The sequence below is a fragment of the Lygodium microphyllum genome, chromosome 3 (assembly GCF_053477565.2).
Source record: "Lygodium microphyllum isolate KBCC chromosome 3, Lygodium_microphyllum_v1.1.10, whole genome shotgun sequence".
NCBI classification, from domain to species: Eukaryota; Viridiplantae; Streptophyta; class Polypodiopsida; order Schizaeales; family Lygodiaceae; genus Lygodium; species Lygodium microphyllum.
The window spans coordinates 82,062,730-82,085,153 of NC_141137.1; the positions used below are offsets into that span (position 1 = coordinate 82,062,730).

Here is a 22,424-nt window from a genome sequence, read left to right on the forward strand (position 1 = left end):
AGCATGCAAAGTTTTTAAGTGAGAAGGATTTTAGATCATATTTGATGGTCAACCTCAACCATGCACAACAATCCTAGCATGTGGTGATATTTCATATTTAGCATGTTTTTTCTCAACATTTGATTGCAGAGCTTGTAGGCCATCACATGTATATGCTTTCCCTAAATTGAATCCAGATTCAACATTTAATGTCTGCACCCTTTTGAACTCTTTGTGAGATGATTCGTGTAGGTCATGAGCGATGGCACTTTATCTATGCACATTGGAAGTAGAGATAGGCTTGATGTTTGTAGGCACCATTAGTAGTATCTCTTGGAATTTTGAATTGCATTGTAGAGCGATAGAAGTTGACGTTTGCAGGCACCATTAGCAGTATCTCTTGGAATTTTGAATTGCTTTGTAAAGCGATAGAAGTTGAGCGCAAGGTGTCTAGCATCCAATCTAAGATTACAATAGCGTAGCACATATGCCAAACACGCTAGTGAAGACATATCTACAACACCCCGGGTCTTTCAAAGGAAATGCTAGGGTGGGACTTTTTTTTGTAATATTTAAAAGGGGGGGTTTTTAAAAACCCCTATGTGGCCACGTTTTTATTTTTAGTTTTTCTTGGAAAGAGTTCCCAATTTGAAACTTTTTGGAAAACCGTTTCCGGCTTAAAACCCTTATGGGACACTTACTATATATGTCGTTGAGAAGGCTATTAAGAAAAGCAAAATACTCTGTATATATGTGTGTGTGTGTGTCGTCGACAGCCTAGTGAGAAGAAAAGCAAAATAAGGGACTTCTTAGGCAAGTAGCGTCCAACCTGCACGAAGAGACGGGAGGGAAGGAACTGCGTTAAGTGATGGGGAATGCGCAACGGCGACCTCCACCTGTGGTTTTGGTACCACCGGCTATCAATCGGCCGGACCAGCTCGCTTCTCGCTCTAGGTAAGAACTGAGAGAGCACGAGCACATATTGGATATGGGAGTGTGTATTGAGCATGTCTTTGTCCACAATTAGTTCCACCCAGTTGGGATAGCGCATTGGGTAAATGACCAAAACATCTCTAATTCGTGAATCGTAGAGTAGTCTGACCACAAAAAATGCAAGGTTGAGATTTGAGGATTTTTGGGAATTTCCACAAATAGTAGGGGCATTTTGACAACTTCTCCTTATTATTTGAGTCATACACGAGTCCTTCTCATTCTACATTGACATAGATATTACATGTGCCTATACATTTGCTTAATTGATCCATATATGAATTGTTCTTATCCTATCGAGGAGGAATATTTTTAACACTGGTCTATCTTTCCTTCAATCTTCATATGATATCTTTCCAAAACTTTGTCTTTTTGAAGAGGGATTTTTGGGCTTTTTGAAACGTTGAGCTGATTGCACGAGTGTCGCGGGCATTGGTACGAAAAGAGAACTATGTGCTTGTGCCACGGGTGAAGGTGGTGATGATGGCATAGACTAAAGGCTGAGATAGGTATAATTTCTCCATTATTATACCTTTTCCCTAACCTACAGGTGTGGTGCTACTAGTTTCGTGCATGCTGGCCGTTCCAATGGAAAGAGAGAAGATATTATAAATAAATAACTAGATAGATAGGGAGATAGTATAGTACAACTGGGATGATGTCTCATATAGATTACAATCAAAAGTTCAGTCAAAGTATGACTGATGAGTAAATCAAAGTGTAAACTGTAAAGATCTATGTCCATAGTGATCCATAGTGAAAGCTAAAAAGCTAAGAATCTCGAAGAGAGAACCAAAATTACAACAAGGTGTCGGCATGGCCATATATCCAATGTAGTGCCTCCTCCTTATTAGTGTTTCCCTTTTTTGCTACTTCCACTTATGTGGCTCTTCTTGGCAATGCAATATGCACATCCCCACAATTCTTGCTGAAGATGTGTTTTATTTATGGTTGTGGTGGATCATATGCATTCATAGTTGAAACTCTTGAACAAGGATTATAGAGAACTACTTCCAAAATGGCTCATTACTTGAATACTAATACTGGTGGCAAAGAGAAGCATTTGGAACACCCTTAGCTTCTCATCTTGTCCATGGTAATTGAAACTAGAAGAGAGGAAGAAGAGTAAATGAAATGTTTCCTCGTTCATCTTATTATAAGCCCCATCTACTTACCCCTGCTCTCTCTCTTTTTGAACAAACCCTAACTTCCATTTAAAAACCCAATTTATCTAGCCTTTTAACATGTGAGCATTCAAAGCTCATGATGCTGCGCTCAATTAGGTAAAAGGGAACATGCTACATAGATGTGCTCAGAGGGGTGCCCACAATTGTATGTTTTTATCCATTCAAGTGCCCAAATTATAAAACACAATGCTGTGCAAAAGGAATACAATAAGGTGTATGCTCACGAAAAAGGGTTTCATTCGAGAGTGCCCTTGCAAGGAAATTTTTTAGTTTCCCAAATGCCCTTTTATGATGTAATAAATATTGTATGAATGCAAAGTGATAAACATGGGGAAGGGATGTCCATGTCAAAGACAAAGAAGACAAGCCAAAAGCTGAATGTACCATGTGGGGAAAACAACCCCCTCACAAACCATGGATATTGATGCCCAAGGAGGAGGAGTTGAAGTTCTCTAAGGTGTCAAGAACTTGATGATAAGAGGTAGAAGATGAAACACCTTAGTTGGAAGAGCTACGAGGAAAGACAACCATTCAACCTAACTTAACGTAAGGGATCTACACCTAACTAGCTGTTGAGAAACCAAGTCATTCAATATATTTCCTTTGCTTCACTCCTATTTTGCTTTCCATTTATAGCCCCAAAAAAGGCTTTATTTAGATCATCAATCAAAGTCTGGGTGCCTCCCAAGAGAGCCGGGGTGCCACTTGAGATACTCTAGTGGATGCTACTTGAGAGAGTTGGGGCACCACACTCGAGACAATTTATGCCTATAAATATGGCATTGACTTCCCTTATTCTTTATCCCACACATTCATTCCTTCTAACACTCTGTCACTCTCTTCCATATTCTTCTCTCCTTTCTCCATCCTCTCCACTGCTTTTCACACCCTACAAGGAGGACATTATGGTTTGTGGCTTCTACATCCATCTCCACTTGGCCTTTTGTAGCCTACATCATTTGGCATCAGCCCTCCTCACCCGACCTCATCATTAGGCTTTGTTTGCAGTAGATTCAGGCAGTTTACAACAAGTTACATCCTCTTTATCAGCCCTACATCAGATACTTGCGTTTTCGTGTTTTCTTCAATTTCGAAGGATTGCCCAATAGTTGCTTGTCTCCAACTTCCTACACGAAGAGATCTTTATTAGATATTCTTGCATTTTCTTTTCGAGTTGGTTGCCCAACAGTCGCCTTGATAGCAGCCATCATCTCGGAGAGATTTTAGCATATCCTTCATCTCTGATAGCTCTTGAGGACTTCGTTTTGCTCTCTTTACAGCGGCTTGTTCTTTCGTTCACTGTTTAGCATTACGTTTGATATTCTACTATTGGAGGACTGTATTTTGCTCCCTCTACAGTGCAAAAATTCTTCAGTTGCTACTACGTGATCAAACAAGATAGTGCAGCATGATTCAGTGATTCATCATTTATTATTTTCTTCTGTGTTTTTTGAGTTTTCTCTCAATGTTTATCGTATACTATTTCTCCTTGCAAACTCTGCTCTCTCTCTAATATGGTATGAGTGTGTACCGTTCTGCCACACTATTTTGACATTGTATCAAAGCATATATATTATTTTGACATGGTATTAGAGCAGAGGTGCTTCGAGAGCTAAAGATCCTCTTCATCGGAGAAGGCAAATAAAGGTTGTAGATTCGGCTTCACCTCTACCTTTTTCCCCCTATATTCCACTACATCATTAGGAGATACCCTTATCCTTCTCTCCCTCCCACCCTCCCTTTACCAGTGTGCCACTCCAGTGCTACGGCCTCTACCCAAATAGAAGGACCAACCACTGGGTGTGTGAAGAAATACTCTAATGTAGAAACATAAATGAAAGCGTATGACAAAGCATAAACTCAAAATAACACAGTTAGGGTTAGGGTAACTCAGAGACAATGAACACAGTGGAATTTGAATGAATGACTGAATATTGAATATACAATGCTTGTGCAATAAACAAACCGTGTAGGAAATGAAAATTGTATTCCGAATTCTCGTGTTTTGATGACCAAGGTAGAGGTGATGAGTGGGAGAGTGTGTCTTACTCATGTGTCGGACAATAGCAAGTATAGTAGTGCGTGGTGCCAGAATGGACAGGCAACTGAGAGAGTAAACCTACAAACACAAGTTGATGATGACATGGTAGGCTGGATTGCAGCAAAAACGCAGGTATGATGACGTGGTAGGCTGAGGGTAGTAAAAACGTAGGTATAATGATGTGGCAGTCCAAACAGCAGCCGTAGATCACAAATGTAGTAGTTCAGTAGGTCGCCAATTGTAGATGATGTAGCTGATCAGCAAACAGAGCAGAAATTGATGTAGATTTCGATGTTGAAGTTGGAAACAGGCGCGTGATGAATATAGACAGCAACGGGTAGCTTCGGTTGAGATGTTCTTTGTGAATGGGGTGTGGGTAGCAAAGCTAGAGGGCTTGAAACTTGCAAAAACGAGATTGGATTGAATAGAGGGTATCATGCCTATTTATAGAAAGTTTTGGGACCTTGTATCGTGCACTGTTTTAAAACTCTCTCAAACCATGCACCATTTTAGGATTTTTATTAATTAAGCATTTTTGGGGCTGTTTAAGTGGCTAATTTGGTATGTAATGGCTATTTTAGCTCAACATCTCCCCTTAGGCCCAAAAATTGAGGTAGAAAAGAAGGCCAATTCAAAGGTTTCAGTGTTTTTAGTTTTATATGTTTTTATCCAACGCATCCCACCCTAAAGTAGCTAGGGCATTGGACAAGGGTGCATGGTTGTTGTCCAATGGCCTACAAAGACTGCAGAGGCGATGGTTATCTTACCAAGGAAGTCCAAGTGGTCACTCTAGAGAGACCAGGGCATCGGACAAAGGGTTTTTTGTTTTTATTTTTTTATTTTTTTGTGGTTTGATAACGATTATTTCAAAAAGTGGAGGTGGCGGTTGATTAAGTAACACACATGGGAGACTAGCAGCCAGACCCAAAGGCTTTCACCAAAGGAGCAAGTTATCCCTACTAATATTGGATATTGACGGTAAAAAAATTAGAATAGTAGTGTGTAAAGCAAATATGGTGGATATGTGGAGAGGTAGAAAAGATGTGCGTAAAGCAAGCTAGTGAAGCTAATAAGCAAGGGAAAGTGCCTTGGAGATTGCTATGTACAATGCCATGAATATGGTGGATCTAGAGTTGACCACTTCAAAAGATCGAAAAGGAATAAATATGTACATATGCATGTTTAGAAGAAAAGAATGCCAATTCATTGGAGTTATGCAAGAGGTAATGCAAGTGTGATCATGCTCGTGTAAAATGTTGCAATAGACAATGGTGGGAGAGTCGCATGGAAACTAAAGCACTACCACTATGATCCTCAAATAGATAGCCTCCATAGTACCATAAAAAAGAGCCCTATACTCGGCCTTGGTTGTGGAAGCCACCATTGTCTCCTGCTTACGGCAAGCCCAAGAGATGGGTGCTGTGACTAAGGTAAAGAGGTAGCTGCCATGGGAATGCCAGGCGTCAGGATCTCTTACTCAGTTAGAGTCAGTGTACCCCTACAAACATAAACTAGATGCATAAATTAGGCCATAAGAATAGGTACATCGCAAATATCTCAAAACATGAAGACATGCAATCCAATGTGACATTCTAGGTGTAGTGAAGTATTGCCTAAGCAAAGTAACTGAGTAAGCTAAATTTGGCCTAGTGTGAATCGACCAAAGAAGCTTTACTACCACAAATCTATAGGTGTGCTCGTTTAAGTGCCGACCTAGGGTATCCTTAGAAAGATTGATAGTGGGATCAAGATGCAGGGCTATAGGCCATGTCTGATTTGTGTAATACTAGTCCATTGATTAAAGAGCGTACTTTTATAATGACACAAAAATAGTGCTCCTAGATTGAACTACCTCCATCCCCAAAAAATAAATCAGGAGATTAGCTCGGAGAGTGAGCTTGCCTATCACATAATCAAAGGTGTGTGTGTAAGTACAACTTCCAAAGACTCTAAAGTGGGAAACTATAGGCCGAGAGCCAACGAATGCCTCATACGGAGTCCTCTAAGGGACAGTTGTAGTTGGACACTAATTGAGGATGTACACTGAAATGTTAATAGCCTCGACCCAAAAGCGCTTAGGGAGCTTTGTTGCGAACAGCATAGAGCGTGTCATGATCATGATAGTTCGATTCCTACGCTTTACGACTCCATTCTGTGAAGGGGAGTTGGTGTGATACCATCCTCCTGTAGAAACTTGGAAAACTCATGGGAGGTGAACTCTTCCCTACTATCACTTCTCATGCATCCTATACGATGGCCAGTTTTGTTATGCACTAGCAATATTCAAGAAGAAAAATATGTGAAGGCATCGGACTTATGCTTGACTTATACTTGAGAAAGTACATCCACATGGGATGAGAATGATCATCCACAATAAAAAAGAAATATAGTGCGCTATTCAAGGTGGCGGAGGATGTTGGCCCACAAAGATCAATATGAATCAATCTAAGAGGCACCTTAGCTCTATGTGTAAACTGTTGAGGGAATGGGGTACAGTGCAGTTTTCCGAGTTGACAAGCTTTATAGATATCATGCGATAGCTTTAGGCGTGGAAGGCCATCAACCATTTGTTGAGGCTACAACTCATAAAGAGAGTAGTATCTTAGATGTTCTAAGAGAAAATGCCAAAGATGCTTAGTGCTCATAGGCTCCTGTGTAGTGGCTAAAGCTTGGAAGGTGTCATGTGGTACAGGCTACTAGGCTGTGCTTCATTGTGAGCAATCACTAAACCAGTTTGAGAGTCAAGGACCTTGACTGTGGTCGTTGTGAAGAAGACTACTTGACCCACCTAGCAAAGGTGCTGAATGGATGACAAGTTCACCCCTAGTTGGGAGACATAGTCTACTTCATTCAATGTAGTGCGATTTAGGTCCGATCAGTGGCAATACTAATGTGACCGTGAGCCTGAATTGTGACCAAAGGAGTTATTCCCAACTCGGACGTGCTTGGTTGCAAGGGCTTGGGGAATGAAAATGCCCTCGATAGCGATCGTATGATTAGATTCATTGTCCACAATCCAAGGAGTAGCAGAAGTGTTCACTTGTGACAAGTAGGCCTTTGCAGTCACCTCGTCAGGAGGCAACTCGTAGATGTGGATGAGACTTGCATCCTCAAATGTCTCTATAGAGACGATGTGGGGCTTTGCAAACCAATTAGACATGCCCTTTGGCATTGAGAACGTCGTCGATTATGATGGTAGTGTGGGTCTAGCCTTGCCACTCCCCCTTTTGAGGGTTGTCACCACCTTGCCTCCCCTATTGGGGGTTGCTTGATTGAGGGGTGGGGGTTTGAGTCTTAGCTTTTGGTGGTGTGCCTCTTGCCTTTGAACAACACTTGTCGTCAAAGTGGCTAGCCTTCTAACAATGTTGACAATGTTGATTTTTCTTTGGTACATTTTGCCACCCGAGTTTTAGAGATGACTGGGAGTTTCCTTGGGTCACACTAGTTTGATTTTAATTGATTTTGAGGTTTTTTTTTTTTTTTGATTTTGATTGAAATTTTGATTTTATTTACCCATCCCTTGCTGCCCCTTCAGAGAAGAAGCAATGAGAGCCCCCTCTATAGAGGTCAAACTATGAAATTGATAGAACAGTGGACTACAATGTAGAAGTTGACTCTCGAATTCATAGAATGTGGGCATGGTGGGTTGTGAGATCACCTGCTGTACATATTGGAAGTATTCTGCGGCAGCTTATTTAGAAACAATGTGACCTGATTGTCTGAGGACTTAGGAGCCTCCATGGTAGAGAACTCGGTGGTTGGGAAGGCACCGATACTTAGCCAACTTGACTTTCAAGTCATCCCGGTCAGTGATTTTAAAGTTTTGGAGCTCATGATCCAAATTGATGCGATGGGTCCAATGGGTGCCAATTGATGTGAAGGCACTGGAACATGAATATTTCTAGAAAGTGGCGGTGGAGGTGGAGGCATCAGGACATGTAAGCCTTGTCCAACAATTGGCTAGGGCATAAGAAAATGAACAGAAGGTCCACGAGGTAATACCATGTAGGCAAACTTTGGTACTAACTGATCCACACTTGGTGAAGGCTAGGTGGCATTCCCAAGCCATGAAAAACACGAAAGTGTGGAGATGGAAGGATGAACCTCCATCATGGAGACACCACCCGATTGAGAAAAAGGTCTTAAAAGGTGTGTCTAAAGGTGAAGGACCCCTCGGTGTGATGTGTGATAATATGTAAGGTACACTTAATGGAGGTTGAGAGGACAGTGCAACGGAACTAGTGGGTGGGATGGGTGGGAGATTCAATGGATTTATCATTTGTGTAGATGTGGGAAATGTGCTTTTGTCCATTAAATGCAAATGCTGAAAAAGATGAATCACCAAAATCAAATTAACTATGAGATGTAAAACTTGAAGGAAAAGATGAAGAAGGAGCACTCACCATAGATTCTTGCAATTTTTGTTCATCTTTTCTTGAGTTCAAAAAGAAAAATCTGTCCTCTTTAGGGCTTATGAACCAATGCTTGTTATGAAGAGTTCCTTTATCATGAGCATCGCCAGTATCTTGCAGAAAAGAGGAAGTAAACTTACAAGATTGTGAAGTGGTAACAAAGGAGTGAATGAAGGTGGAGAAGTGTGTGGAAAAGATGAAAGAGGTAAGGATGGAGATGATGGTGGGTGAGAGGAAAATGGTTTGTACTCCATGCCAATTTCTATGTTAGGATGGCCAGTTCTTTGTGGAGCTTCCGTTCTTCTTGCAAAATCATTAGACCGGTGCATTGAATCTAAAGGGGAAAACTCAAATTTACCTTCAATTTGTTGTTGAGCTTGATACATGAGGATGATTCGGCTCGTGAGATCTTGTATGGTCTGTGGACTCCATGGTAGTTCGAAGACTCTCTGACCATGTTGGATGCAAGAGCAGGCTGTGAAGCCCACTCCGTCGTGTTTCTCGATGTGCTAGGCTTGGGAGCATCATGATGATGTGACGAAGGTGTGTTTGAAGTCATCTTGCCCTCATGTTGTTCTTGCTTCTTGCGAAGGGCTTCTAGATCAAAGACCGGGGTTTCGTGAAAGAGAACCTTGCTCTTATACCATGTGAAGGAATGCCCTAACATAGAAACATAAATAAAGGCATATAACAAAGCATAAACTCAAAAACACACAGTTTGGGTTAGGGTAACTTAAACAATGAACACAATGGAATGTGAATGAATGATTGAACATTGAATATACAATGCTCATGCAACAAACAAACCATGCAGGGAACGAAAATTGTATCTCAAACTCTCGTGTTTGGAGGACTGAGGCAAAGGTGTTGAGTGGGAGAGTGTGGTATACTCGTGACAGATCTTGAAATGCAACAAAGATAGCCTCCAAATGTCAGACAACAGCAAACGTAGTAGTGTGTGGTGCTGGATCAATATTGGGGACAGGTAGAGGAGAGGGAAAAACTGCAAACACACCTAATGGATGCAGACAACAACGGGCAGCTTCGGCTTAGATGTCCTTTGCGAACGGGGTGTGGGCAGCGAAGCTAGAGGGCTTGAAATCTGCAAGAATGAGATTGGATTGAATGGAGGTTAGCATGCCTATTTATAGAAAGTTTCGGGACCTCATACCATATTATTTTAAAACTCTCTCGAATTGTGCACCATTTTAGGGTTTTCATTAATTAAGCATTTTTGGGGCTGTTTAAATGACTAATTCGGCATGTAATGTCTATTTTAGCTCAATTGGGTGCTCCTCTTGCAAGGCAAGACCTATTTACTTGGCCACCAGTTTTGTAGTTTGCTCCACTAAGAGATAATGGCTGTTGGGTATTGTCTCGTCAATCCACTCCAGAGAGAGGGAGGCTGTTGGACTCCTTGCTCTCCTTCGGCTTCGCAGTTCGCTCAATTGAGTGACAGTGGTTGTTACCCACCCATGGCTCCTCAGGAGCTATCTCTTTCCTCACCTCCCTTGTATTGCTCCACGGACATCGATTCTAATGCAGACATTGAGGAGATTCAGTGTGTGATACCCCTCCCTCCACTCCCTCCTTGACTTAGGTTTGAGAGGCCACCTTTGGGAGCTACCTAGCTTTTGTTCCATTGGAGCCCCAGATACCTTCTTCAGCATTGTCAGTGGAATTTCTTTCATCATTAGACACTTTCCCTATCTCTCATCGAGGGGGATCCAACAGAGGCTTATCTTTCTTCTTCACAAGGGATCCCATTTCTTCAGCTTTTGAGGGGGTCTCTACTCATCCTTTGATTCTTCACATACCTTGTTGACAACCCTTTACCTTCTTGGGGTGGTTTACATCTCCATGCCATCTTACCCATTGATACCCCTTCCCTTGATTCCCAACGATATTGTAAATTTGAGATTAATGCATGCCTTTATTTTTGTGGCTCAAGAAGTGTTAGTAGACGTTTTTCTTTGTCTTCTTTTGTGTTCATCTCCTAGTTATGAGCCTCAACTAGAGACTGTAGAGGACATCTAGAGCTTGAACACACTCTCTATCTGTTATTTCCTTTTACACAACTTTCACCATATACATATTAGGTGGAGATTAGAACTCTTAGTCTTGATCATGGTCTTTTTGGGCCTGCATACTAATAGTCGTCTGTTTCCCTATGCATTCCATGCCCATTTCAGATAGGGTGAATAACAATAGTCCTAGGTGCACATTTCCAACATGGACGGCTGCTCATTTGGCTAGGGCGGACATCCCTCTTCTTTTGCTAGTATGCAATCATACAACCTTGCATAACGCAAGAGGTGACACTCAAAAAAATAAGTAGGTAGGAGGAGAGGTGACTTGCTACATGAAGTGGAAGTTTTTAGAGGGCAACTTGTTTAACAACAATGTGATTTGATCGCCATTTGACTTGAGTGAGCGAGTGGTGGTGAACTCCACAAGAAGTCCCCTATACTCTCCCATCTTGACCTTCAAAACTTCCCCTTCCTTAATGAAGAACTCTTGTAGCTTGCAATTGAGATTGATATATTGGATTTGACCTCTTGTGGTATAGCAGTTGATGAGATGAGTCCCAATGCTTTGATGTTAGGAGAAAAAGCTGAAGCTTTGAGTGAACTCAGGTAGTAACTCATGCATCATCTCAATATTCATTGTAGTGTTGTGAGTATAGCCTTTCATTGATGGATATGATCATGGTGGGCTAATCAAGGATCAAGCACTTGTTGCATGAGGTTTAACCAAGTCATGAAATTTCACCTGTTGGAATGAGTCTTATTACTAAAAGCAATGAGTATTCTTGACCATAGCAATTGGAGTGTGCATGTTGAGTGGTGAGTAGTGTGGATAGGATGGGGGGAGACTAGAGTATTGTAACCAACCTTCCTTCCGTGGATGGGTGGTAAATCCTTGATTATAACTTAATTATAGTAGCAAACAATTAATGCAAATCTAAAAAATACAAAGTTACCTACTGATCTTGGACAATGCACACCCGATTGGCGCCTCTTTCGGTATTTCTTTAGCTTTATTGAAAAAGAAGTTGATTTACAATGGGATTCTCCCGATTCCCTTCGCAATCCAAACTCCCCTTGCTGTCCAAAGTGACCTGCAAGTCTTCAATCTATTTTGCCTCTTGATTCGGGCACTTAATTGCCCTTCACCCGTTTCATAGACGATGGAAATGCCTCAAATTCAATGGCTGGCTAGTCCTCCACCTGAATTTAGCTGAAATTCACCTTTAGCTCTGTTGAATCCAAGTCTTGGAGCTTCCAATTTCTAGCATGCTTCCCAAGGCTATTGCTAAACCCTAATTTTTGCTGTAAAATAGGGTTTATAGCATAAGAATTTGTAATTTCTCAGCCTCCAAGGGTTCAAATGTTGAGATCTTAAGAGCAAAGGTTGTGAAATGGCTAGGAGATGAGAGAGAAAGCTGTAGAGAGAAAAAATTCAGAGTTTTGTCGGGAAGAATGATTGAAAATCAGTCAAGTGCAGCTACTGCCCTGCCATAACAGCATGTGGATGCAAAGAACCGAAGAAAATCAATCATTTACTGCTACTGCCCTATCTCAACAACTTGTAGATGCTGTCTCCTGTTGTTGATTGGTCTTCTCCTGGCCTTGGCAACCTCAGAAGGTCCTCCAATGGCTGGAAATTAGACTAGCAGCCTCTCCTCCCTCTCTCTTGGAAGCCGAATCCACTAAAAATGCCTATCTCCAGCCTCTAAAGACGTTTTTTAGTCTTGCTTGGGCATTTTTGTTAAGTAGCAGCCTTTCCAAATGGTTTTTTCAGTATTATCCATAATTAAATATTAATTTTCAGTCTTTAAATATTAAAAATTAATCTAATAATTAGTTCGGTCCTTGAAAAATAATCTGATTGGCCAATAATTAAATTGGCTAGGCAACTTCCATTCCCAAGTGTCTTTGTGTCATCTTTGACTATCAGATTGGTGTTAGGTACCATTAAACGCCACTTCTGTAGTATCACCAACTGACACTTATAGCCAAATAAATGACCTAGGCCGACAACTGGCACCAGATACCACCAAGTACTTGTGTGGCATAACTCATAGCAACTTTTGCCTTTGACATCCCATGATTTCCTCAAGTCCCGAGCTCGTAAATTTACTCTAACCCCAATTACGCCTCACATGTGCAACATTTACTTAACCATGTGATTAAAAATTAATCCACATGTTAAGTGAGGTTTCAAAAATACATGTTCTCATGACAACCCTCCCCCTTGAAATCCTTGCAATCGTCCTCGATTGCACTGCCAAATGCATAAAAGCAAAGTACTACAATGGAATTTTCCATAGGGCATCATAGTCAATAGAACATTGTGTACTGCTATTCAACCATTCCATATGCCCAACATATGCTGAAAATTAGCAGCCAACATAACAGAAGACTCACAAAGAATCTTAAAATCATTGCCAGATTATCATGTGACATGTCCATTTCTCATGAGCTCAACTTATCTGGCAAAACTAGACCATAGCATAATATAACCATGCATAACCCACGGCTAAAACATCAATGGCATCATAACATATGCTGTTGTCCATGGGTCTAGATGCAAACCATTGAAAACTGAGCATAATCTGATCATAAACTGATCACTTGCTGATCTGAGAACTGATCACAAACTATTGCAAATGTGACCCCAAACTGATCACAAACTCATTGCAAAAACCGACCAGTAATCAGTGCAAAAACTGATGCACAACTGATCCAAAAAGTGACCATAAACGGATCTCAAGTTGAAAAAAAATTGAGCTGAAACTGATCAGAATTTTTGTCTCCAAATTGAGGCAAAATTCATGCTAAATTGATCATAAGCTGATGCAAAAGTATAGTTCCAGTGCTAGGGTGAAACTCATACTCATTTGCATACAGCTCACAGTGACTAGTACACTAGGTAGTGATCTCATGGCAAACATATTGTCAGTGCAGTACCTTGGATGCATGTTGAATACATCCAAGATCCACTACATACGAGAGCTATCCATAACTGGAGGAGTGGAAGTGCTACCTCCCCCTTGAGCATTAGGCAATACTTCGGACCCTTGCTTTGCTGAACTTGGCGGAGCCCGAACTAAAGTCGGCTCTAATTGAAAGGCATCTAGGTAAAGCTGCAACAACTGAGGATGGTTTGCCAAGTCATCCTCTTCCATCCATTTGGCATCCATTGGTGAATAATTTTGAAATTTCACCAAGTATCTCCTGGAAACTTTACCTTAGACCTTTCTTTCCTTATGTGCCAAAATCTGCTTAGGTATCAAAATCCCATCTAGCTCCTCAACCTCAGGCTGAATTTCAGCAGACATATCCTTTGGTACATCACCATGAAAAGACCTCAACAAACTGACATGAAAGGCATTGTGTATCCGCCAATGTGGAGGTAATGTCAACCGATATGCCACATCACTGATCTTCTCCAACACCTAGAAGGGCCTATAGTATCTCATACTCAACTTCGGATACAATCTTTCTCTTCCTTTAATCTTTTTCAGCCTTGCCTTTTCAAAATGCAGCAATACATAATCATCCTCTGCAAACTGCAAAGCATGTCTGTGGTGATTGGCTGCCCTCTTTTGCTTTTCTTGCGATCTTTGAAGTGCATATTTTATCTTTGCATAGGCTACATCCAAGTTTTCCACATAATGATCAGCCTTAAAGATCTTATCCTTAGTTTGCAGAATAGGTGGTATCTTCTTGCCATTCTCAACCACGTCAAATGGAGCTTTGCTCGTAGAACTATGTACTGTGTTGTTGTAAGCAAACTCAACCAAGGGCAAATACTACTCCCACTGTGTCTTATAGTCTAAAACATAGTACCTCAAAAGATCTAACACTGTGGAATTTGCTTCCTCAGACTTGACCATTTGTCTGCGGATGGAAGGATGATGAGAATTTCAGCGTGGTACCCATATTTTCAAACAAGCCCTTCCAAAATAAATTGACCATCCGAGGGTTTCGATACTAATGATCGACTTTGGTATACCATGATACTTAAAGATGTGCTGCAAAAACAATCGTGCTATATGATCAACCTTTATTTTCTTCCTCACTGGAATGAGATGGGCTTGTTTGGTAAATTTGCAAATGATAGTCCATATCCCATCATTCCCTGTAGGTGTCTTAGGAAGCTCAAAAATAAAGTCCATTGCATTGCTTTGCCAAGGCCTATCTGGAATAGGCAAGGGCTGCAATAAACCCGGCATCTTTTGCCTGTTATGCTTTACCTTTTGGCATATGATGCATGCCTTAACAAACTGTTCTACATCATGCCTCAACACTGGCCAATAAAAGAAATGCTTCACTGCCTTAACCATGGCATCAATAGCTCTGTGTCTTGCATATGAAGGAACATGACTTTCAGAGATAACTCTAGGCCTTAATTGCTTTCCATGCATAATTAGAAATCTAGCACAAAGCGTTCATGCCTTTGGCCATTGCAAAGTTGATCATAAACATTAGCAAAGTCCGAATCGACAACATATTGCTCTTTCATGGCATCCAACTTAGTGTGATAAACGATGTTGACGGCTGAAATTTGTGGCTTACGTGACAGTGCATCAACCACAACATTCTTTTTACCATCAATATGTACAATCTAAAAATGAAACATAGAGAGAAAATTTGCCTTTGCCCATCTCATATGCTTCTTTGACAACTTTGTCTATGTTAGAAAGTACCTCAAAGTTTGATGGTCTGTCTGCATTGTAAAATCAGCCCCCAACAAATAATGTTTCCATGTAGACAGTGCATGAATTACAGCCAAGAGCTCTTTCTCATAGACTTGCAAATTCTTTTTTGCACCATGGATAATTCGGCTCTCATAAGCCACAACTCAGCTGTCGTGTATAAGAACAACCCCAATGTTGTTACCACAGGCATCACATTGTACTATGAATGACTTTCTTAGATCGGGCAACACAAGCATAGAATCCGAAGTCATCTTTTCCTTCAACTTTTCAAATGCTGAAATTTTCACTGCTGTCCATCTAAATGGCACATCCTTTTTGTGTAAGGCATGCAATGGAGATGCAATTTCAGTAAACTTGCGTACATACTTCTTGTAGTAAGAACATAAACCCAAGAAGCTGCGGATCTCATGCAAATTCCTTAAAGGTGGCCATGATTGTATTGCCTCAACCTTTGTAGGGTGCATGCGAATACCATCAGTTGATACAATATGCCCCAAAAAGTGGATTTCATGCAAGAAGAATTCACTTTTCTTGTCATTGATAACTAGTCTATGCTGACGCAGTTCATTGAACACAATGTCCAAGTGTTTTCTATGCTTTGCCTCGTTCTTTAAGTAGATAATCATGTCATTGAAGAAAGTGTCCACAAATCCTCTATGTGACGTGAAGATACAATCCATCATCCGATTAAAAGTGACAGGAGCATTTGCAAGTCCAAAAGGCATAATAAGAAATTTATATAATCCAAAAGATGTCCTGAAAGCTGTCTTAGGCACATCTTCGGGTCTAATGTGTATCTGATGATACCTACTTTTCAAATGTATATGGCTAAATATGGCTGCCCCTTGCAATCTATCCATAACATCATCGATTCGAGGAATCGAAAAGCGATTCTTTATTGTGATCTTGTTTAGAGCACGATAATCAATGCACATACGCCATGAACTATCCTTTTTTTGCACCAAAAGCACTGGAGAACAAAAAGGAGACGAGCTAGGCTGAATTAACCTTTTTTCTAACAGCTCATTTACCTGACTCATAATCTCCTCTTGGGCTGCACTCACTCAGTAGGGTGGCTTATTAGGTGGGCTACTTCCAGGGATAAGATCTATGCCATGATCTTCTGGCCTTTCAGGCAGTAGCTGCCCTGGAAGTGACTGAGAGAAGCAATCAGCATACATTTTCAGAAATGATATGCAATATTTCTCTAATTTAGACGTGTTCCCAACATTCTCACTATCATTTTTATCCTTAGTAAAAACCAAGTATGTTGAAAGATGATTTTTCGTTACTTTAGAAATGGCAGCTGCAGATACAAGAGGGATAGATTCACCTTTCAACTTTACATCAAGTGTGAGTACCTTTCCCTTATGCTGAATAGTGATAATTTTTGCACGAGAATCAATCACTACATGCATACGGTCACACCGTGGCATACTAAGCAATACATCACAACCCTCAAGTGGATCAATGAAGAACTCTTCGCTATCCACATATCCTTGTATGTGCAACTGAAGCTCTCTAATGAGTGGTGTGACAGGCTTTGCATAGCCTTTACATGCCATTCTAACTTCCCCCATGGGTCCCATCTCATCCTCTCTGATGCCTAGACGGGTGGCCATGCCAACAAAGATGAAGTTGGCTCGTGCATCATTATCAAAGAAAATCAATGTATGTTGATTCCTAGTTTTGCCCCATGCTCTGCACAACTTAGTAGCATCATCATTGGGCTGATCACTAACAACATCGGGCACCAATCCCATTGATGTTTTAGGCTTCTTTCCTTTAGAATCTCCCTGATTTTTTGATTTTCCAGCTTGCTTCCTATTGGGACAGTCCCTTGCAATGTGACTCTTCTGTTCACAAATAAAACATTTATTTGTAGCCATCAATTTCCTACGTTGTGCCAATGTTTTCGAGCCCTTTCTTTGTTGTTTTGGCCTCTTTTTAGGCTGATATTCAGATCTGCTCCTTTTCTTAGGCTTAAACAACTTTTTATTCGGCTTCTCCCCACTCTCTAGGAAGCCCAAATCCTTCCCACGCAGCAAAGCATCGGCTGTAGCAACAGTCTCTATAAGTTGAGACATGTTAGATACGGTGGATTTAATGCAAAAATCCCTGATTCCTTTGGGCAGCCCAAAAACATATTTTTCCACTTGCTCATGAAGGGGTGTGGGGCGAGAAGAAGTAATAGCCAGCAATGCATCCCAAAACTTCTTATTATATTACTTCAAATTCTTACATTAATTAGCATCCAGCTTATTCCAAGCTGTCATGATGTCTACCTCAAAGGTACTTGTCAACCAATTCAATGCAAACATTTGCTTGAATTGTACCCACATTGATGGTGCTCTACCTTGCATCAAAAGAGTAGACCACCACTGTAATGCATTCCCTTTCAAGAAAGTGGCCTTTCGAATCTTTGAGGACTCTGTGAAGTCCCCCCCTGAATAGGCTGCATCAAACTACTGAATGAAAGTCAAAGCTTTCAGCCCATCTTGTACACCGCGGAAGGACTCAAACTTCACTCCTTTTCCACCCTCATTATAGTCTTTTGCTGCCCCTTTGGGTGTCAAGTTGTCATATACTGGGCTACTGCAAAAAGGGTGCATTTGCTGAATTTACATCAAAATCAATGCCAAACAGAGCATTTGCATGACCAACATTCATTCCTTGAGGCCCATAAGCATTCGGGGGTGCAGATGTAGTACCAAATATGCTACTTTGTGCCCCAGGCATCAAGCCAATGCTGCCATACATAGGGTTTTACATATTTCCAGCCATATCCGAATACATTGGGCCTTGCACTCCATGCATTGGTTGCTGTATACCATTGGGATTTGTGCCATACATTCCTGTATGCGGTTCTTATCTAACCATAGCATGAAAAATCGTGCTTCCATCAAAATATCGTAGCTGTCCCATCACAACATGCATGCTTGGCTGTCCAAAATCCATTGGATTGGCACTTCCGTGATGGCCTTGCATTTGCATTCCTTGCCCAGTAGGTATCAATTGTTTTATTTCATTAGCATCTTTGGGAGCTTCAAATGAAGGGTTTGGCATTATCTTTTTATCTTGCTGTCCCGAAGGTGTAGAAGATGTCTTCTTCTTCTTGCCTGTGCTGTCCTTCTTTGGAGCATTCAAAAATCGGGTAAATTGAGGATCCTTTGCCAATTCAGCAAAGAGATTTGCTGTTGTCCTCATCCAATTCTTGAATTGGTCATCAAATTCCTCTTCACTTTGCTAATCATCAGCCTTCTTATGCCTTGAAGGCCGTGCATCTTGCCCAATAGCAACATTTTCAGCTTGCTGTCCATAATCTGAGCCTTGTCCAAGGTCAGGCATTGCATTTCCTTCATTCCCATGTGAACGTTCATATTGAGAGGCATCATCATTACTTGAGTCCATCTCACTAGATGAAGACATATTGCTGTAATTTCTCAGTTGAGAGTAAAAATCAGCACTAGCACAAAGCTTTGGCTTGCAATCAGGTGCCTTGGGCCCACCAAATCAACGGATTAAATGGTGTCTCGGAAATGGAACCATATAACCAGCCAGCCTTCCATGGATGGGTGGTAAATTCTTGATTGCAACTTAATTATAGCAACAAACAATTAATGCAAATCTGAAAAATACAAATTTACCTACTGATCTTGGACAATGCACACCCAATTGGCCCCAAATTTGTGGCTCCTTTCGGTATTTCTTTAGTTTAATTGAAGAAGAAGTTGATTTACAATGGGATTCTCCTAATCCCCTTCGCAATCCAAACTCCCCTTGCTGTCCAAAGTGACGAGCAAGTCTTCAATCTATTTTGCCCCTTGATTCGGACACTTAATTGGCCTTCCCACTTCATAGATGATGGGAATGCCTCAAATTCAATGGCTGGCTAGTCCTCCACCTGAATTTAATTGAAATTCACTTTCAGCCCTGTTGAATCCAAGTCTTGAAGCTTTCCAATTTTTGGCACGCTTCCCAAGACTATTGCTAAACCCTAATTTCTGCTGTAAATTAGGGTTTACAGCACAAGAATTTGCAATTTCTCAGCCTCCTGTTGGGAATAAAGGCCTCGTGCCTTTAAATGTGCTCGGGTGTGAACACACCCTTAGCACTTGTACTTACACATATATATCTATCTAAAAACCTAAAGTGGTACACTCGTCATTGTATCTAAAAACGTATACACACTATACTTTGCCCTCTCTACCTCCCATTTAATCCCCACAAGGTTTGGTGTTATGAAGCAGCTATCAGATCATTTGGGAGCCAATTCAGAATTGTGCAACTGTGGTTCAGAAAATTTGGGGCTTTTCCAGATTTGGGGAATGTGATGCAGAACAAGCAAATTTGTTTTAGAAATTGCAGGAATTTGTGACATTTTATCCTCGACATTTGGGGCTTTTCATATACATGCACAAGTTGGGTTGAAATTTACCCAATTTCTCGACATTGATGCACATTGGACCCCGTGCAATTTGGGGCTTTTGCAGTTTGGGCAAAATTTGGGCAGCATTTAGTCATTTTATGTACATGTAGGTTGAATTCCATGCAATTTGGATCAACACTTGGTAAAATCTGGGGGTTTTACTGAAATTGCTCTATTTTGGCAAAATTGGCCTGTTCTATGCATGACAGAGAAAATGCAGATGTGTGTTTGATGCTTTGAGCATAAAATTTCAAGGCTTTTGATTGCTCGTGTCAAATTTTAAGCCCGTGGGTACATGTACAACAGAAATTGCAGCTAAATTTGGGATTTCTCATGTAATGTGATGCATATGCCCTTGGAACAGCTGTAATTAGTTGGATAATGCTGTAGCACATGGTTTGGTGCTTCTGAAAATTTAATTACAGATCTGAAATCTATGCTTCTATATGGTTATTTATTGCTGGTTGGTACTTGTTTGTACCTTGGTCACTTGGGTGACAGTTTTGGGTGTGTATTTGCTGTTTGGGCTGAAAATCATAGCTGGCAGCAATGACAGCAGTAATTTGATGCACATAAAGAAGCTTGAAGGAGCACATAACTTTGCACTTTGGCAAAAACAGTGCTACAATATCCTGTTGCAGAAGAAGCAGGTAAAGCTGATCAAAACACAAGGGGCAAAGCCCGCAGATATGGAACAGGACGATTGGGATGAGTTAAATGAGCTTGCACGCTCAACCATAGAGCTATCGATTTCTGATGCCTTGTTGTTTAACATTGAAGGTTTGGATTCTGCATATGCTATATGGACTCGACTGGAAGAATTGTATGCACAGAAGAGTGTTGCAAGCAAAGTGTATTGGCTGAAAAGGCTTATGGATTTGCGTATGAAAGAGGGTACAGCAATGTCTACTCACTTGATTGAGTTTAACTCCATTTTCAGCCAGCTGGTTCCCTTGAAGTTCATGATTAATGAGGAATTTAAGGCTACTTTCTTGCTTTGCACTCTATCAAAGAGTTGGGATACATTCAGGATTGCTATGAGCAATTCTAATGTGATCCTTTTGTATGTTGATATAGAGAGTGCTCTACTTATGGAAGAAATGAATCGACAGAACAATGCATCTAGTAAGTCTTCTAGTGCTTTGCATACTAGGGGCAGATCACAACAAAAGGGCAAATATGATAGCAAGGGGCACAGTAAGTCACGTGGCAAAGATGTTGAAAGCCATCATTGTGGCAAGAAGAGTTACTTTAAACATGATTGCTACAAATGGAAGAAAGAGAAAGGAAAAGGCAAGAAGACAGATGATAGCAAGGAAGAGAAGAAGGACAGTCGGCCTAAGAAGAGCAGTGTTAAAATTGAGGAGGTGAATGTAGTCACTCATGACAATGATAGTGGGAGTGATGTACTCTTTGTCTCTTCACACTTTGGTGCACATGTTTCACTTGCAGATACAGATGATGACATGTATATCTGGATTCTTGATTTAGGTGTTTTTTTTCATGTCACCCCTTATCGTGAGTGGTTCTCTGCCTATACAAGGGGTTGACATGGTGTTGTCCATCTTGGGGACAACTATACATGTAAGATTGTAGGTATTGACAGTGTGCAATTACAATTTCAGCATGGCTCTGTCTTTACACTTCAGCATGTACGGCATGTACCTTAGCTCAAGAAGAGCTTAATCAGCACAGGGCAACTAGATGATGATGGTTTTTATATCACCTTTGGTGATGGAAAATGGAAGATCTATAAGGGATCTAGAGTGATTGCCAGAGGTTGCAAGAGTGATACTTTGTATCAACTTCATGTATCTAGTGGGCGTGACCGTGTTGTTGCCGTGATCGAGCAGCCAAGCGTTTCTTTGTAGCATGGGTGGTTGGGACACATGAGTCAAAACAAGAATGAAAGTGCTTTCTTGTTTGGGTTACTTGCCTTGTCTTCATTATGCTGATTTTGAGCACTGTGATCACTGTATTTATGGTAAACATGCACAGACATCTCATAAAAAGTCTCTTTCTTTGAAATCTTCTCCTCTAGAGTTAGTACATTCAGATGTATGTCAGATGCCAGGATTATCTTTAGGGGGAAAGAAATATTTTGTCACCTTTGTCGATGATGCTACACGAAAGGTATGGGTTTATCCTATTCGTAGCAAGGATGAAGTGCTTGACAAGTTCAAAAAATTCTTGGCACTGGTTGAAAATCAGATTGATAAGACACTTAAGTATCTTCGCTCTGACAATGGTGGGGAATATGTGTCCAAGTCCTTTTAGGCATTTTGTGATAGCAAAGGGATAAAGAGGGAGCTCACTGCTCCTCATAATCCACCCCAAAATGGAGTTGCAGAGCGTAAGAATCGGACCATACGGATAAGGTTCGTACGATGCTGTCTCATGTTGCATCATCCCATGGTTTTTGGGCAGAGGCTGTTATGACAGCCGTTCACTTAATTAATCGGTCACCAAATAGGTCTTTGGGGGAGGGGAGTTCCCCAAGAAGCGTGGTTGGGCAAGCCACCTTCATATGCTCATTTGAAAGTGTTTGACTGCAAGGCTTTTGTGCACATTCGTAAAGAAAAACGTAACAAATTTGAGCCAAAGTCCTGTAAATGCATTTTCCTGGGATATGGTGATGAGGGTGAAATGGGGTATAAAT

The 22,424-nt window shown here is 41.0% G+C and overlaps 1 protein-coding gene across 1 annotated transcript in view; it reads left to right on the top strand.

Annotated features, from left to right (window-relative positions):
- Positions 1-730: 730 nt before the first annotated feature.
- LOC148038561 (beta-galactosidase) overlaps positions 731-22,424 on the top strand; it is a 106,916-nt gene continuing 85,222 nt past the window's right edge. Inside the window, exon 1 of the mRNA XM_087673518.1 lies at positions 731-933. Coding sequence (XP_087529644.1) covers positions 848-933 — 86 coding nt within the window. The 5' untranslated portion in view covers positions 731-847. The remainder of the gene's footprint in view (positions 934-22,424) is intronic.